This window comes from Salmo salar, chromosome ssa08 (genome assembly GCF_905237065.1).
Source record: "Salmo salar chromosome ssa08, Ssal_v3.1, whole genome shotgun sequence".
Taxonomy (NCBI): domain Eukaryota; kingdom Metazoa; phylum Chordata; class Actinopteri; order Salmoniformes; family Salmonidae; genus Salmo; species Salmo salar.
This window is the reverse complement of record NC_059449.1, coordinates 22,827,764-22,846,283: the sequence shown is the minus strand read 5'-3', so window position 1 is coordinate 22,846,283 and position 18,520 is coordinate 22,827,764. Positions and strand designations below refer to the sequence as shown.

Sequence of the window (18,520 nt, the reverse complement as noted above, 5' to 3'; positions counted from 1 at the left end):
AATCCAGGCAGGCTATCCTGCACCCTCAACGGAGTTTGATCTTGGTCAGACAGCCGGCTTGTCCCACCTGTCAACGAAAAGGAGTTGGACGTACAGTACCAGTCAAAAGTTTGGACATACCTACTCATTCAAGGGTTTTTCTTTATTTTTACATTTTTATTACATTGTAGAATAATAGTGAGGACATCAAAATTATGAAGTAACACATATGGAATCATGTAGTAACCAAATAAAAGCGTTAAACAAATCCAAAATATATTTTATATTTGAGATTTTTCAAAGTAGCCACCCTTTGTCTGGAATGTATTTCAATTAACAGGTGTGCCGTGCCTTTCCTTCTTATTGCATTTGAGCCAATCAGGTGTGTTGTGACAAGGTAGGGGTTGTATACAGAAGATAGACCTATTTGGTAAAATACCAAGTCCATATTATGGCAAGAACAGCTCAAACAAGCAAAGAGAAACGACAGTCCATCATTACATCAAGACATGAAGGTCAGTCAGTCCGGAAAATTTCAAGTGCAGTTGCAAAAACTATCAAGCGCTATGATGAAACTGGCTCTCAAGAGGGCTGCAACAGGAAAGGAAGACCCAGAGTTACCTCTGCTGCAGAGGATAAGTTCATTAGAGTTAAAAGCCTCAGAAATTGCATCCCAAATAAATGCTTCACAGAGTTCAAGTAACAGACTCATCTCAACATCAACTGTTCAGAGGAGACTGTGTGAATCAGGCCTTCATGGTCGAATTGCTGCAAAGACACCACTACTAAAGGACACCAATAAGAAGAAGAGACTTGCTTGGGCCAAGAAACATGAGCAATGGACATTAGACCGGTGGAAATCTATCCTTTGGTCCAAATTTGAGATTTTTGGTTCCAACCGCCGTGTCTTTGTGAGACGCAGAGTAGGAGAACGGATGATCTCCGCATGTGTGGTTCCCACCGTGATTCACGGAGGAGGAGGTGTGATGGTGTGGGGGTACTTTGCTGGTGACACTATCTGTGATTTATTTAGAATTCAAGGAACACTTAACAAGCATGGCTACCACAGCATTCTGCAGCTATACGTCATCCTATCTGGTTTGCGCTTAGATGGACTATCACTTGTTTTCAACAGCATAATGACCCAACACACCCCCAGGCTCTGTAAGGGCTATTTGACCAAGAAGGAGATTGATGAAATGCTGCATCAGATTACCTGGCCTCCACAATATCAAACCTCAACCCAATTGAGATGGTTTGGGATGAGTTGGACCATAGAGTGAAGGGAAAGCAGCCAACAAATGCTCAGCATATGTGGGAAATCCTTCAAGACTGTTGGGAAAGCATTCCAGGTAAAGCTAGCTGAGAGAATGCCAAGAGTGTGCAAAGCTGAATGAGTAGGTATGTCCAAACGTATATATAAATCACTTAAAATTCAATAATTCAAAAGTTCAAAGTGTTGTATGCCCCTACCCTGTGGAGTTCTCAAAAATGATTACATTTCTTTGAACTTCATTTATTCATTTTACCTTCCATTTCTGACTTATAATTTCAATAGCTCCTTGGTCACATGACCTAGACACCTCACTCAAACTTTGTATTGTTCAAAGTGGAGGGACACACATTGCACACCCTTTGGTTTTCCCAAAAAGCAATTCGATAACAGATACTGAGGTTGGCTCACAATGGTTTTATGGCAGACGTATGTTTGACCGTATCTGGTCTGTAACAGGATGCTGTGGCATACGGTAAAGCCTGTTACATTTGCCAGCGGATGGGTAAACCAAATCAAGCTGTTTTGGTTGCACCTTTGTATCCTATTCCTGATTTTGACAAACCTTTCAGCAGGGTTCTGGTGGACTGTGTTGGTCCTTTGCCAAAAGAAAAGAGTGCTTTGGTATTCTTGAGAGAGTTAATAAAACTTTGAAGTATACATTGAGAGCTTACTGCTTTGAGTTCGAGAAAGACAGGGATGAAGGGGTCCCTCTTGTGCTATTTACAGCGTGGGAGTTTCAGTCTGAATGAGCTCATGTTTGGATATCACGTCAGAGGTCCTTTGTGCTTGCTGAAAGAGAAGTTGTTGCAGGACAACACCTCAAAAACAAATTTGTTGGAGCAGGTTTACGCTTTTCAATACAGATGTCCCCGCTCCTGTGAGTTTGCTAGTAAGAATCTGGAGAAGGCCCAAACAGAAATGAAAGTTTGGTATGATTGAAAGCCCTGAACCCACACTTTCGATGTGAGTGACCATGTCCTGGTTTCGTTAGTGATGACGTCAGGCCGGAGCGCAGAAAAACAAACCTGGCTGTGTCATGTCAACATGTTGAAACCATACTTCTACTGCTACAAGAAGTCCGGAAACCGGTAGTGATCTCCTGCCTGTGTTTCTCACTGTTGACTATTCTCTTCCTTGAGAGTACCAGGAAAGCCCAGTACACCTTGTGCCTGTGGAACGGTTGAGTAACTCAGAGATTATAGAAAGCCTTGATTTATTTTTTTCCACATTTGTATCCGGGGGAAAAAGGTGACATTGTTGCACTGCTTTTAGGTACACTATAAAAGTTGAATAAGTTATCATGGACTGTTTGGTGATGTTATGGCTGCTGTTTTAAATGGATATATTGTACCTTCACCTTTTAAAGGGCCAATCAGCAGTTGAAACAACAAAGCGTCTGCCGACCTCTGTTTTGGTAAAAACAGAAACCTGAGCCTATATTGTTTGTTTACAATGAATGAAGTAAAAAAAAAAGCGTATATTATGGGTTCTGATGGGGTTCGACTGTTGAACTAAGCTCATGAGTAAGTGGCTACCTATCATTCATTTAAAAGTAAAAACGTGGATGTAGCAATCACAGATTGTCGCTTTATGGTTTAGGATAGGGTAAAAGAAATATATATATATTTAAGAAAATTGTGCCTAGCACTAGGATTGAACCCACAATGCTCAGAGCTGTAGCTTGCAGTTTTAGCCCATCCTCACACCCATCCTAATCACCCTGACTTGTCACGAGCTTATTAGATCAGAGGTAGTCAAACCTCTCCTCTTAGACCCCCAGCCGTTCCATGGATTTGAACTATTCCAGAACTAGCATACCTGATTCAACTTGTCAACTAATCATCAAGCCCTTGGTTAGATGAATCAGTGAGCTAGTTCAGGTCTACAGCAAAATTGTGAAATGTCTGGGGGTCTCCAAGGAAAGGTTTGAATCCCCCTGTACTAGATGGTAACAGGCACGCACGTTGCCCCTAGTGGACGTTTGGAAATTGCCATGGAAATAAAATGGCTTGCCATCACGTTACTTTACTTTTCCAAAAACGGGTTGGTAGCAAGTAATCCACTAGAGTTTGGGCTCAAAGTAGGACATTTTTATGTAAAAAATATAAAGTAACTTTTTCCAAATGTATTGTCTATCCCCTATGATGTGACATTATCAATGTAGACACATTGGGATTTTGTGTGGAACTTCTGCTTTTTTTATGTGAGTTATCTGTTGCTGGATGAATGACAAAGGAGATGATTGTAAAACAAAACAAAAAAAGCACACAAACGCTCCGTCTTTTAATGTATGCAACTCGTCAGGCATCAGAAATTATTTGACTGGAGTGATACTTTTGACACACAAAAACTGATAATGATGTATGTTCTATACGATTTCAGCCATGTTCATGCGATCAGTCTGACTGTACCCTTAGTGTGCATTAAACCAAAACTATACATGCTGAACACGGCATTAAATATCCCTAATTCTGAACCTGTTGTGCTTTATTCTCAACAGACCTGCAGTTGTAGATTCAACATAATGTATTAAACATGTTAACCTGTGAATTCTACTTTTTATAGAACTGTGAAGAGGAAAAGCCACTGAAACAAGTCAGAGATGAGTCGAAACCAGAGGAGGGATTCTCAGGAAGAAACAGGGAAACATCCCAAGGTATTGTCTCCTGTTAAAGTTCTTCATACCAGCTCCATTCATTGGCCTTACAACTCATGTCTGCTAAATGACTAAAATGTAAATGGTTGCCACGACATACTCCACTTTTAATAACATATGACTTGGTAACACTATCATAAATGTTTTATTAATAAGCATTTCTAAACTAAAGGTTATAAGTATAGGCTGGTTTACAGTTGGTCTATCGACATGTCTGGAGCCAGTTTTCACAGTGACATAATGAACATTATATTGTCATATGACATTAAACTTGTCCTTGCCGTTATGAAAAAGTATAAAACACAAGAACTGCTGTATTTTAAAAACGAATTTACCCTGAACAAAAAATAAATGCAACATGTAGTGTGCTGGGGACAATAAAAGGCCACTCGAAAATGTACAGTTGTGTCAAACAACATAATCCCACAGATGTCTCAAGTTTTGAGGGAGCGTGCAATTGGCACACTGACTGCAGCAAAGTCCACCAGAGCTGTTGCCAGAGAATTTAATGTTCATTTCTCTACCATAAGACGCCTCCAATGTTGTTTCAGAGAATTTGGCAGTCCATCCAACCGGCCTCATAACCACAAACCACGTGTGGGTTTTGTCATGACGTTGCCCTCTCTCTGGGTACAGCGAGCACAGTTGAACCCCCTCCCTCTGCACCAGGCCTTTTCTATGCAAACATCCCCTTCCTCCCTCCCCCCCCCCTGGCTGTGTGGTCAGAATGCGGTCGTAAATTCCAAAGGGAATGTCCTGCCTCACAGGCCATAGTTTTGAGACAGAATGGTTTCATAAAGAGACAAAGGAATTCTTCCACCTCTCCGGACGGGGAACCGAACGACATTTATGTTCTGGAGAAGGTATAAAAGATCGGTGAAGAATCCAGCTACGAACTGGTCCGCTTGGTACAATTTTATGAAACTTGTGAGAGACAATATTGCCATATTACCATAATAATGTTTATTTGATAGCCTCAGCTATGGGACTTACATCTAAATGGTTGTATAAAATGTATTAATAAGGATAAAGCTATTTGGATTATGTTGAGATGCTATGTACTGATGTTAATGTGAGAGAATTATATTTCTGTTCAAAGCTTAACTAAGTCATCGGCATGCCCCCAGGGACACAGACAGGACAAGGCGTCATGTGACAGCCTTTTCTACGTTCAGTATATAAACCCCCACCCAGAATTTCTTTCTTAGACCAGGCCTCCACTCCATTATGAGTTGGCCAATAGGTTTGACCATGCATTCCTCTACTGAGCTTTAACCATACCACGTGGTTAAACTTTTTAGACTATCGATACCGACAGAATAATAACAAGTCTTTGATATTAATTACTAGTCTGCAGCTAGAAATTCGGTATCATTGAACGCAAAGACCGACGAAACATCCATTCTATAACGACATGAACGGATGTCGCTTTGAAAGATCCATTCTAACCGAGAGAGAGAGAGAACGCGGACAAAAACTCTCCAACAGGACAAAAACTCTCCAACAAGGATCCCGACGACACACTGAGCGTAAATATATATATTGATTGCAATTGTTTCCGAATGAGTGAGCGTTCATGTGCAAAGGATAGCATATTAATTGTTAATATTTATCAACTCTGTTGTGCCTCCTCAGCTGCCCTGTATTACCCTTTGTTTAACAAGGCGCCATGCCGGTTTAGCCCACTAGGGCACATTACTCTACCATTTCTTTGTAACAATAACTGTTTGTATGCTTTCTGTGAATTACTTAGTTTAGTAAATAAATGATTTTAAGACAATTTATGTGTGGATGACTTAGTGAAGACTGGGTTCGTGAAGATAACAACGATTTACGACGTTTGGAATGAGACTGGAGCGAGGTAAAATACACCATTTAAACCAGAAGATAATTGGTCAGATACTATAATATAATATAATATATAATGTTATAATATAGGAAAGTTATATTAGGAAAATTATAACTTGGTAATCTGAATATTTTCCTTGGTGCCCCGATCTCCTAGTTAATTACAGTTAAACGATTAATCAGTTTAATCGCGTAATAATACTTACAGGGAGTTATTTGATAAACCTGTCTTCAGTTTTAATGGTGCCCAAAGACACGACAGGGGCCTAGCCTCCACCAAACTGTACAGTTGGCACTATGCATTGAGGCAGGTAGCGTTCTCCTGGCATCTGCTAAACCCAGATTCGTCCATCGGACTGCCAGATGGTGAAGCGTGATTCATCACTCCTGAGTCCAATGGAGGCGAGCTTTACACCACTCCAGCCGGTGCTTGGCATTGCACATGGCGATCTTAGTCTATGAGCTGTTGTTGCTCATAGACTTTCCACTTCACAATAGCAGCACTTACAGTTGACCGGGGCAGCTCTAGCAGGGCAGAAATTCCACAAACTGGCTTGTTGGAAAGGTGGCATCCTATGACAATGCCACATTGAATGTCACTGAGCTCTCTGGTAATGCCATTCTACTGCCAATGTTTGTCTATGGAGATTGCATGGCTTTGTGCTTGATTTTATACATCTGTCAGCAACGGTGTGGCTGAAATAGGCAAATCCACTTTTTTTGAAGGGGTGTCTACATACTTTTGTATATCTAGTGTATTTGTGAAGTAGGTATTAACTAATATAATTCATGATCCATTTTTAATCCATAATTGTGTGTGTGTGTGTAATATTTTGTTAACTAATATAATCCATTAGTTATACGTTAACTGCAGTTCAGTAAAACATGAACTACAGTGCAATAGTGCAACTTAATGTTAAGTGTTATCCACCCAGCTTTATATCCTATTATATCCTATTCTGTTGCTGACAGTAGCATGAAACCATGAAAACAATACCTTCCTTTTCTTCTGGCTAGTCTTTCCTCCCTAGCAACTGGATCTACGTTAATCTTTTGTCTGTGCCGTGCAGCCCTCTCCTTATTAGACAACGGCATCTACAGTATAAAGATAACGTGCCTTGAAATACCTTAAAATACCATGAAATTGTTTAAAATTATAATATTATTGTGCAGAGGATTTATCACAGCATTATCTTAATTGATATAAAGTTGCTGCCAAATATATTGGCATCTTTGCACTTTTCTTAAATAATTCCCTATTTCTTCTGAAATAAGTTGAAAACAACTTTTGGTATCCACACCTTGTTATTGGATTTTAAACATTGTAGAACAACTTGTTGTTGTGTGACTTCTATTTTTTTAGCTTGTTTCTTACCATATCAAAAGAAATTGCAAGCTGGCCTTTTCAACCTCCTGTAATATATTTCTAGAGTTAAACTATAGCCCTGACAATAATGTATTTTCCCTTAGTACTTCCTGCTCCAGACCAGCTGAATGTTGATTCCGTGGAGACCACATCAGCTGCTGTTAGCTGGAGCCAGCCACCAGGATTGAACCAAACCAAACATCATTACCAGATCTCCTACCGCTGTCCAGGGACAGAACGACACATCACTACCACGTCTTCACACAGCATCACTCTCTCTGGCCTGAAACCTGGTACTGAATACTCAGTCACTGTCTGCACTGTGCTGGAAAATGGAAAGCAAAGTCAACTGGTGTTAACAACATTCACCACAGGTAAGGAAGTACCCTACTTAAGTATTATTTCTGGTGTCAAAGTTAATTAAGCTTTGACTAGTTATCAAAATGACTAATATAAATTAACTAATCATAATGGATGTGTGTCAGCATGGGATATAAAGGTACACAAATATATGATGGTGAATTCCCTAGATCTCATAATGCAGTTTGGTGTTGAAATCCATAAAGGTTGTGCAACACCCTGTTAAAACATGTATTTAGAAATATGATTTACGTAATAATGTGGATGTATAGTTTGTATACGTTATATACATTTAATCAGATTTGTTTTATTTTCATAAACTCTATGTTTTACTAAAGCCTTCACTGTTGGGCACAAGTTGGTTAAATTATTATATACTGTTACTTGAAATATGTTAGGACAGTTTCTGTTCACGTCAAATGAAATCAACTCAAATCAAATGTATTTATATAGCCCTTCGTACATCAGCTGATATCTCAAAGTGCTGTACAGAAACCCAGCCTAAAACCCCAAACAGCAAGCAATGCATGTGAAAGAAGCACAGTGTCTAGGAAAAACTCCCTAGGAAAAACTCCCTAGAAAGGCAAAAACCTAGGAAGAAACCGAGAGGAACCAGGCTATGAGGAGTGGCCAGTCCTCTTCTGGCTGTGCCGGGTGGATATTATAACAGAACATGATCAAGATGTTAAAATGTTCATAAATGACCAGCATGGTCAAATAATAATAATCATAGTAGTTGTCGAGGGTGCAACAAGGGTGTCAAGGGTGTCTGATCGTTAGGGCCAATCAAGATGGACTATGGGTGGTGTGCAGAGGGTTTCACAGGTTTTTCTGTTGTCGCTGAATAAGAGAAGGAAGATGGGAGAGAGATGTTTTTGTGGTCTGGTCCAATAATGCATTTCTTGTTGGACTGCGTATTTGACGAGTACCTTCGTCAGAAAATCACAGGAGTGGACAGTGCATGTCGCCTGATCCGTATGGTAAATGGTGGAAGGAGACAAGCCTATCCATACTATTGTTGTTTGAGGAGACTACCTGAACATGTGAAGCTTGGATATGTGAGGTGTACAGTGAGGGCATTTGTGTCCAAACCATTACATTGTGGGAAAATGGTCACGTGTCAAATGTTTGCAGACAGGAGAAGTATGGTTTTGAAGAATCTGTCAATTGAAACTGTTGCAACTGTGGTGGGGATCATACTCCGGACTTCCTTGCGTGCCCTGTTAGGGTGAAGGAGGCCGAGGTGTCAAAGGTCAGGGATGTGCAGCAGATTTGCTATGTGGAGTCAAAGGGGTAAGAGGTAACCATGTTACAATATGTCGGAGGATGCAATGCAACCAGTTGATAGTGTATTAAAACCTGTTGGGGATAGGGGGCAGTATTTGCACGGCTGGATAAAAAACGTACCCAATTTAATCTGGTTACTACACCTGCCCAGTAACGAGAATATGCATATAATTATTGGCTTTGGATAGAAAACACCCTAAAGTTTCTAAAACTGTTTGAATGATGTCTGTGAGTATAACAGAACTCCTATGGCAGGCCAAAACCTGAGAAGATTTCAAGCAGGAAGTGGCCTGTCTGAGAAGTAGTGTTTCATCTTGGCTCTTTTTATTGAAGACTCAGGATCTGTGCAATAACGTGACACTTCCTACGTCTTCCATAGGGTCTCAGAGCCCGGGAAAACGTTGAACGATATCGAGGCAGGCTCTGGCTGAAACACTTTATCGCTTTTGGCAAGTGGCCACTCAGAGTACTATGGGCTTAGGCGCGTGCCCGCTTCGACCGAATGGTTTCTTTTCCTTTGTCTGTTTATCTAAACGCAGATTCCCGGTCGGAATATTATCGCTTTTTATGAGAAAAATGGCATAAAAATTGATTTTAAACAGCGGTTGACATGCTTCGAAGTACGGTAATGGAATATTTAGAATTCTTTTGTCACGAATTGCGCCATGCTCGTCACCCTTATTTAGCCTTTAGGATAGTGTCTAGAACGCACGAACAAAACGCCGCTGTTTGGATATAACGATGGATTATTTTGGACCAAACCAACATTTGTTATTGAAGTAGAAGTCCTGGGAGTGCATTCTGACGAAGACAACAAAGGTAAGAACATTTTTCTTATAGTAAATCTGACTTTGATGAGTGCTAAACCTGCTGGGTGTCTAAATAGCTAGCCCTGTGATGCCGGGCTATCTACTGAGAATATTGCAAAATGTGCTTTCACCGAAAACCTATTTTAAAATTGGACATATCGAGTGCATAGAGGAGTTCTGTATCTATAATTCTTAAAATAATTGTTATGCTTTTTGTGAAAGTTTATCGTGAGTAATTTAGTAAATTCACCGGCAGTGTTCGGTGGGAATGCTAGTCACATGCTAGTCACATGCTAATGTAAAAAGCTGGTTTTTGATATAAATATGAACTTGATTGAACAAAACATGCATGTATTGTATAACATAATGTCCTAGGGTTGTCATCTGATGAAGATCATCAAAGGTTAGTGCTACATTTAGCTGTGGTTTGGGTTTATGTGACATTATATGCTAGCTTGAAAAATGGGTGTCTGATTATTTCTGGCTGGGTAGTCTGCTGACATAATCTAATGTTTTTATTTCGTTGTAAAGCCTTTTTGAAATCGGACAGTGTGGTTAGATTAACGAGAGTCTTATCTTTAAAATGGTGTAAAATAGTCATATTTTTGAAAAATTGAAGTAATAGCATATCTAAGGATTTGAATAACGCGCCACAGGATTCAACTGGCTGTTGAGTAGGTGGGACGCACACCTAGCCCATAGAGGTTAAGACAATCGAGGGATCTGGATACACTCATTGTGAAGAAAGTGAATTTTGTTGCATTTATAGCCACAGTGATTAATCGTACAGCACAAGTGTCTAAGAAGTCCAAGAAGCTGAACTTCGAAATAGGACTGTTGTCGATAGGAAATGTCACGCCTGTAACGGTCGTCCTATGAAGTGGACCAAAACGCAGCGGAAATATGTACACTCATCTTCTTTTATTAGGACAAAGAAGGAAAACCAAAACAAACACACGTATACAAAAACACGGCAACAGTGCCTTGTCCAGAACTTCCGGCAACAGTGCCTCGTCCAGAGTGTCCGGCAACAGTGCCTCGTCCAGAGTGTCCGGCGATAGTGCCCCGTAGAGAGACGGCCCACAGTCCGGAACCAAGAGAGACGGCCCACTGTCTGGAACCTAGAGAGACGGCCCACTGTCCGGAACCGAGTGAGACGGCCTACAGTCCGGAACCGAGTGAGACGGCCTACAGTCCGGAACCGAGTGAGACGGCCCACAGTCCGGAACCGAGTGAGACGGCCCACTGTTCGGAACCGAGTGAGACGGCCTACAGTCCGGAACCGAGTGAGACGGCCTACAGTCCGGAACCGAGTGAGACGGCCCACAGTCCGGAACCGAGTGAGACGGCCCACAGTCCGGAACCGAGTGAGACGGCCTACAGTCCGGAACCGAGTGCTCCCAGAGTCGACCTACAGTCCGGAGCTCCCAGAGTCGCCCTACAGTCCGGAGCTCCCAGAGTCACCCTACAGTCCGGAGCTCCCAGAGTCGCCCTACAGTCCGGAGCTCCCAGAGTCGCCCTACAGTCCGGAGCTCCCAGAGTCGCCCTACAGTCCAGAGCTCCCAGAGTCACCCTACAGTCCTGAGCCTTCAGCTACGCTCTACAGTCCTGAGCCTTCAGCTACGCTCTACAGCCCTGAGCCTTCAGCTACGCTCTACAGCCCTGAGCCTTCAGCTACGCTCTACAGCCCTGAGCCTTCAGCTACGCTCTTCAGCCCTGAGCCTTCAGCTACGCTCATCAGCCCGAGGTCTCCAGCTATGCTCATCAGCCCGAGGTCTCCAGCGACGAATCATAGCCCTGAGCATTCAGCGGGGTGGACAGGTTAGGTGGGAGAAGTAGACCTGAGCCTGAGCCACCTCAATATAGGTGGGTTGGGGAAGGGGGGGGGGTTGTAGCACGGGAACCGTCGGTGACGGCAGCCACCCTCCCTTTAGTTTGGGGGATTTATTTTGTAGATGGTTTTTTTGTGCGGTGCATCCGGGGTCTGCACTTTTGGGGGGTACTGTACGTCCTGACCAGTAAAGGGCCTATTTGTTATTGTAGTTTGGTCAGGACGTGGCAGAGGGTATTTGTTTTTCATGGTTTTGTGTATATGTTTATAGAGGGTTAGTTTGTGTAGAGTGTTTCTGGGGTTTATTGGTGTATGTGTCGATATAGAGGGTGTATTTGATTTAAGTGGTTCGGGGTGTGTATGTATGTAGAGGGGTGTTTGATTTATGTGTTCCGGGGTGTTGGGTATGTTCTTGTGTTTGTATTTCTAGAGGGCTGTTCTAGTTTTGTATTTCTGTGTTGGCCTGGTATGGCTCTCTATCACAAACAGCTGTACATCGTTGTTGCTGATTGAGAGTCACATTTAGGGAGCTTGTTTTCATGCCTTATAGCTTCATGCCTTACCCCCTCAAATACCCCCCTCTGTTAATCGTCGTTGTGTTTTTGTATACGTGTTTGTTTTGGTTTTCCTTCTTTGTCCTATTAAAAGAAGATGAGTGTACATATTCCCGCTGCGTTTTGGTCCTCTCCTTACGACAACCGTTACAACGCCTTCACAGGAGTCTTTTGAGCCTGTGTAGGGGCATGATTAGAATTCATTATTTCACAGAAAAGCAGGTTGATTTTGTTTAGTAAATTATTATTTCTTTCTATTTTTTGATAGTTTGTATGATATTCGATTTATTTTTACCCACGTGATTTCCTTTTTAGGGGAATTGTTATTCACCCCCACAGTAGGTGGCAGAATGCACATGAAATTGTTGCAAACTACATTATGCCATAGAAGAAGAAGAAGATGCTCATGTGAAGTGGGAAGACGTTTTGTGTACTAAACATAGTTTTTTCCTCGAATTGGGTTTAACTGCACTCTACTTTACTCACCTTAACAAAATAAGATTTATAGTTTCATATTTTAGCGAGAGAATCATCTCAATTCGCTTGCTGCTTGGCTGGATTAACAAAGGTTCCAGATGCTTCGGCAGCTAGTTTGGGTTTGTCGGATCGGGAGCTGAAGAAGACGGTTTGGTCTGAGAGAATTTGAGGGCTTCGTTGAATTGGATTATAAATAGGTCACAGCCTTGGAACTGTTGGTTTCAACGGGTTTCTGTGAAACCATGATTAACTGCTTAGCTCCAACGGCGCCGATCGAACATTTTCAGTTTAGCACCCGGGTTTAGGTTTAGTCTGTTTTAAAATTGTATGGTGTCGTTTATTGCAGATTGAATGAAAGTGTATCATTCATTATTTTCTATATAACCATTCTATCTGTAGGTAGGAACCCTGGTCTCTGGTTTTTCCCTAGTAAGTTAAGTCATACCAGGTTTATTATATACTGAGTGTCCGTTTCACCATACTTACTGGATTGATTTATCTGAGCCTGTGGTGAGAGGGTTACAGTTGTTTATAAAACAGGATCTGAATTCATGCTTTCTTCCATTCCTGTGAGTCATTATGTCAAGGAGTTATTCTGCCTCTGCTTGCTTTAACTTTATCAGTAGTACAGTGTTAAACACTTTGTTATTGTGGTGAGGATTTATAATTACATTATTTTAATTTATATAAATTAATGAATATAGCAGAAAATCTTCATTCTTGTTACAACAGAAGCTGTTTTGTAATGTATGTGACTTCTGTTTTTAGTTTACTTCTGCCCACATCAAAAGGAATGTTCTACTTTGACTACTTTTCCTCCTGTAATTTATTTCTGGAGTAAAACTGTAGCTGCACTACCAATAATATATTTTCCCTTAGTACCCTCTGTTCCAGACCAGATGACTGTTGACTCAGTGGACTCCACATCAGCTGCTGTTAGCTGGAGCCAGCCACCAGGATTGGACCAAACCCAACATCATTACCAGATCTCCTACCACTGTCCAGGGACAGAACCACACATCACTACCACGTCTTCACAAGGCATCACTCTCTCTGACCTGCAATGTGGTACTCAGTACTCTGTCACTGTCTGCACTGTGCTGAAGAATGGAAAGAAAAGTAAACTGGTGTCAACAACCCTCACCACAGGTAAGTACCCTGCTTTAATTATTATAATAACTAGACAACTGTCACGCTTGTCGTTGGTGGAAATGGAAGACCAAAACGCGGCAGGTACGTGAATGCTCATCTTGATTTTTAATTACTCTCAAAATGAACATACAAAATAACAAACACGAAAAACGAATGAACGACAATAACAGTCTGACTAGGCACACGGCTAAGCACAGAACAATCACCCACAAATAACACATACAAACACACCCTAATATATGGGACTCTCAATCAAAGGCAGATAGACAACACCTGCCTTCAACTGAGAGTCCCAACCCCAATCAACCAAACATAGAAACACACACACTAGACTAACCATAGAATTAACTAAACATAAACCAAAACCCGGAAATACTAAATCAAACACCCTTTACACAAACACACCACCCCGAACCACATAAAACAAATACCCCCTGCCACGCCCTGACCAACTACAAAACAATTAACCTTATATACTGGCCAGGACGTGACAGTACCCCCCCTTAAAGGTGCTACCCCAGAAGCACCTTAACAAAAAATAACCCCAAGCAACAAAAAGTCCCCTTTTCTAAAGGGAGGGAAGGGAGGGTGGCTGCCGTCAACGACGGCACTGTGCTACACCCCCCCTCCCCAACCCACCTATTTCTGGAGGTGGCTCTGGTTCCGGCCGTTCCAGGCTGTCGGGCCACTCTGGCATCGCCGAGGGGCAGTCGGGCCAGTCTGGCATCGCCGGGGGGCAGTCGGGGCAGTCTGGCAGTTCAGGACAGTCTGGGCAGTCTGGCAACTCGGGACAGTCTGGGCAGTCTGGCAACTCGGGACAGTCTGGGCAGTCTGGCAACTCGGGACAGTCTGGGCAGTCTGGCAACTCGAGACAGTCTGGGCAGTCTGGCAACTCGGGACAGTCTGGGCAGTCTGGCACCTCGGGACAGTCTGGGCAGTCTGGCCACTCCGGCAGTTCAGGGCAGTCTGGCCACTCCGGCAGTTCAGGGCAGTCTGGCCACTCCGGCAGTTCAGGGCAGTCTGGCCACTCCGGCAGTTCAGGGCAGTCTGGCCACTCCGGCAGTTCAGCGCAGTCTGGCCACTCCGGCAGTTCAGCGCAGTCTGGCCACTCCGGCAGTTCAGCGCAGTCTGGCCACTCCGGCAGTTCAGCGCAGTCTGGCCACTCCGGCGACTGTTGACTGGCGGGCAGCTCCGACGACTGTTGACTGGCGGGCAGCTCTGACGACTGTTGACTGGCGAGGCTGGGTTTACGCACTTGCAGTTTAGTGCGGGGAGCGGGAACAGGACGAGTCGGACTGGGTGGACGCACTTCCGGGTCCGCACGAGAGACAGGAGCTGGAAACCCAGGGCTATGGAGGCGCACAGCCGGTCTAGATCTTACCTCCTGCACAACCCGCCTTGGCTGGATGGAACTAGTAGCCCTGTACGAGCGGGGTGCTCATACAGGGCAGACTGGGCTGTGCAGGGGCCTGATGGTAGCCGTGCGTAGAGCGGGAGTTGGGTAGCCTGGTCCTCGGAGGCGTACCGGCGACCAGATGCGCTGCGCAGGCATCCTCCTACCAGGCTGGATGCCCGCCCTAGCACGGCACCTGCGAGGGGCTGGAATAACTCGCACCGGACTGTGCGTGCGTATGGGTGAGATAGTGCGCTCCTCAGCGAAACATAACGCTCTCCACCCCATACGCTCCTCCATATAACCACGGGTAGCTGGCTTCCGGCTCTTCCTTCGCCTAGCCAAACTACCCGTGTGCCCCCCCCAAAAAAATTATTGGGGGTGCCTCTCGTGCTTCTCCTTCAGCGCGTCCACTCTGGCCTCGTACCACCGCCTCTCTGCCTTGGCTGCCTCAATTTCCCACTGCGGGCGGCGATAATCCCCAGCCTGATGCCAGGGTCCGGCCCCGTCCAGAACTTCCTCCCAAGTCCACTTCTCCCGCCAGTCCAACTCGAACTCCGTCTGCTCCTTCCTCTGCTGCTTGGTCCTTTGGTGGTGGGTGATTCTGTCACGCTTGTCGTTGGTGGAAATGGAAGACCAAAACGCAGCAGGTACGTGAATGCTCATCTTGATTTTTAATTACTCTCAAAATGAACATACAAAATAACAAACACGAAAAACGAACGAACGACAATAGCCGTGTGCCTAGTCAGACTCTTATTGTCGTTCGTTCGTTTTTCGTGTTTGTTATTTTGTATGTTCATTTTGAGAGTAATTAAAAATCAAGATGAGCATTCACGTACCTGCTGCGTTTTGGTCCTCTTCTCTCCAGTACGACATTTTCAAGGATGAGTACGACTTATTCTATGACAACAACATACTTATTTATTTTAACTAATCATAATGAATGTATCAGCATGGGATGTAAAGGTACAGTATCTTCCCTGGTGTGAAATATATGATGGTGAATTCCCCAGATCTCATCATGCAGTTTGATGCTTAAATCATTAAACCTTTTTCATAATATTTCAATTACTGCTTGCTCCCAATTCCTGTGAGTCATTATGTCAAGCTGTGGATCTGCCTCTGCTTGCTCTAACTTTATCAGTAGTACAGTGTAAAACACTTGTTATTATGGAGAGGATTTATAATCACACCATTCTTTTCTTTTATATTAAAAAAAATTGGTGTGGCGGCAACAATTTAGCAGCGACGCAGCACCATACAGCAGAAACCCCTAAACTTCTGTTGTGACTCCTGTTTTTATTTCCTCCCATATCTAAAGGAATTGCAAGCAGCCTTTTCTAATTTTCGACTACTATTCTACTTATCTTCCGGTTGTTTATTTCTGGAGTTAAACTGTAACCCTGACAATAATGTATTTTCCCTTAGTACTTCCTGCTCCAGACCAGCTGACTGTTGACTCAGTGGACACCACATCAGCTGCTGTTAGCTGGAGCCAGCCACCAGGATTGGACCAAACCCAACATCATTACCAGATCTCCTACCACTGTCCAGGGACAGAACCACACATCACTACCACATCTTCACACAGCAACACTCTCTCTGACCTGCAAGGTGGTACTCAGTACTCTGTCACTGTCTGCACTGTGCTGGAAAATGGAAAGAAAAGTCAACTGGTGTCAACAACCCTCACCACAAGTAAGGCAGTACCCTACTTAATTATTATGTCTGGTGTAAAACTTTGACTAGTTATCAAAAAGACTAATGTAAATTAACAAATCATAATGGATGTGTCAGTTTTACATTCCCAAAACACAAACACAATGTCATCGCTCCCAGAAAAGGGAACTAACAAAGATAATCACTTCAACAACAAAATACAGAAAGGGTTTCAAAAAGGGTTCTGAAAGACACCATGGGGGTTCCCACTGAAAGATGGCAAAGCCACTAGTAAGGGGTTCTGAAAGACACCATGGGGGTTCCCACTGAAAGATGGCAAAGCCACTAGTAAGGGGTTCTGAAAGACACCATGGGGGTTCCCACTGAAAGATGGCAAAGCCACTAGTAAGGGGTTCTAAAGACACCATGGGGGTTCCCACTGAAAGATGGCAAAGCCACTAGTAAGGGGTTCTGAAAGACACCATGGGGGTTCCCACTGAAAGATGGCAAAGCCACTAGTAAGGGGTTCTAAAGACACCATGGGGGTTCCCACTGAAAGATGGCAAAGCCACTAGTAAGGGGTTCTGAAAGACACCATGGGGGTTCCCACTGAAAGATGGCAAAGCCACTAGTAAGGGGTTCTAAAGACACCATGGGGGTTCCCACTGAAAGATGGCAAAGCCACTAGTAAGGGGTTCTAAAGACACCATGGGGGTTCCCACTGAAAGATGGCAAAGCCACTAGTAAGGGGTTCTAAAGACGACATGGGGGTTCCCACTGAAAGATGGCAAAGCCACTAGTAAGGGGTTCTAAAGACACCATGGGGGTTCCCACTGAAAGATGGCAAAGCCACTAGTAAGGGGTTCTAAAGACACCATGGGGGTTCCCACTGAAAGATGGCAAAGCCACTAGTAAGGGGTTCTAAAGACACCATGGGGGTTCCCACTGAAAGATGGCAAAGCCACTAGTAAGGGCTTCTGAAAGACACCATGGGGGTTCCCACTGAAAGATGGCAAAGCCACTAGTTAGGGGTTCTAAAGACACCATGGGGGTTCCCACTGAAAGATGGCAAAGCCACTAGTAAGGGGTTCTGAAAGACACCATGGGGGTTCCCACTGAAAGATGGCAAAGCCACTAGTTAGGGGTTCTAAAGACACCATGGGGGGTTCCCACTGAAAGATGGCAAAGCCACTAGTAAGGGGTTCTAAAGACACCCACCATGGATGCCCACTAAGGTTTACCTCTGAAATGACAAACTAAAAGAAAAACCTACACCAACTCAGGATCTGGAGTAAAAGGAAATGGAGCTAAATAAACAGGAGTTTCTGTCTAAATGCCATGACAACCCTAAAATGAGGTGTAGGTCTCCCAACATCCCTCCATCTGATGCACTGGACCAGCAGCTCTTAAATACCAGCAGGACCAGCAGCTCTTAAATACCAGCAGGACCAGCAGCTCTTAAATACCAGCAGGACCAGCGGCTCTTAAATAACAGCAGGACCAGCAGCTCTTAAATACCAGCAGGACCAGCGGCTCTTAAATACCAGCAGGACCAGCAGCTCTTAAATAACAGCAGGACCAGTAGCTCTTAAATAACAGCAGGACCAGCGGCTCTTAAATAACAGCAGGACCAGTAGCTCTTAAATAACAGCAGGACCAGCGGCTCTTAAATAACAGTAGGACCAGTAGCTCTTAAATAACAGCAGGACCAGCAGCTCTTAAATAACAGTAGGACCAGTAGCTCTTAAATACCAGCAGGACCAGCAGCTCTTAAATAACAGTAGGACCAGCGGCTCTTAAATAACAGCAGGACCAGTAGCTCTTAAATAACAGTAGGACCAGTAGCTCTTAAATACCAGCAGGACCAGCG

The 18,520-nt window shown here is 43.7% G+C and overlaps 1 protein-coding gene across 5 annotated transcripts in view; it reads left to right on the top strand.

The window, feature by feature from the left end:
* Positions 1-18,520, top strand: part of LOC106591358 (uncharacterized) — a 50,292-nt gene that overhangs the window by 13,498 nt on the left and 18,274 nt on the right. For 4 of the 5 annotated variants that reach the window (XM_045723002.1, XM_045723000.1, XM_045722999.1 and 1 more), the window contains exons 3-6: positions 3,821-3,911; positions 7,230-7,499; positions 13,323-13,592; positions 16,420-16,689. In XM_045723002.1, the coding sequence (XP_045578958.1) occupies positions 3,821-3,911; positions 7,230-7,499; positions 13,323-13,592; positions 16,420-16,689 (901 nt within the window). The remainder of the gene's footprint in view (positions 1-3,820; positions 3,912-7,229; positions 7,500-13,322; positions 13,593-16,419; positions 16,690-18,520) is intronic. The other variant, XM_045723003.1, reaches the window with a different exon arrangement.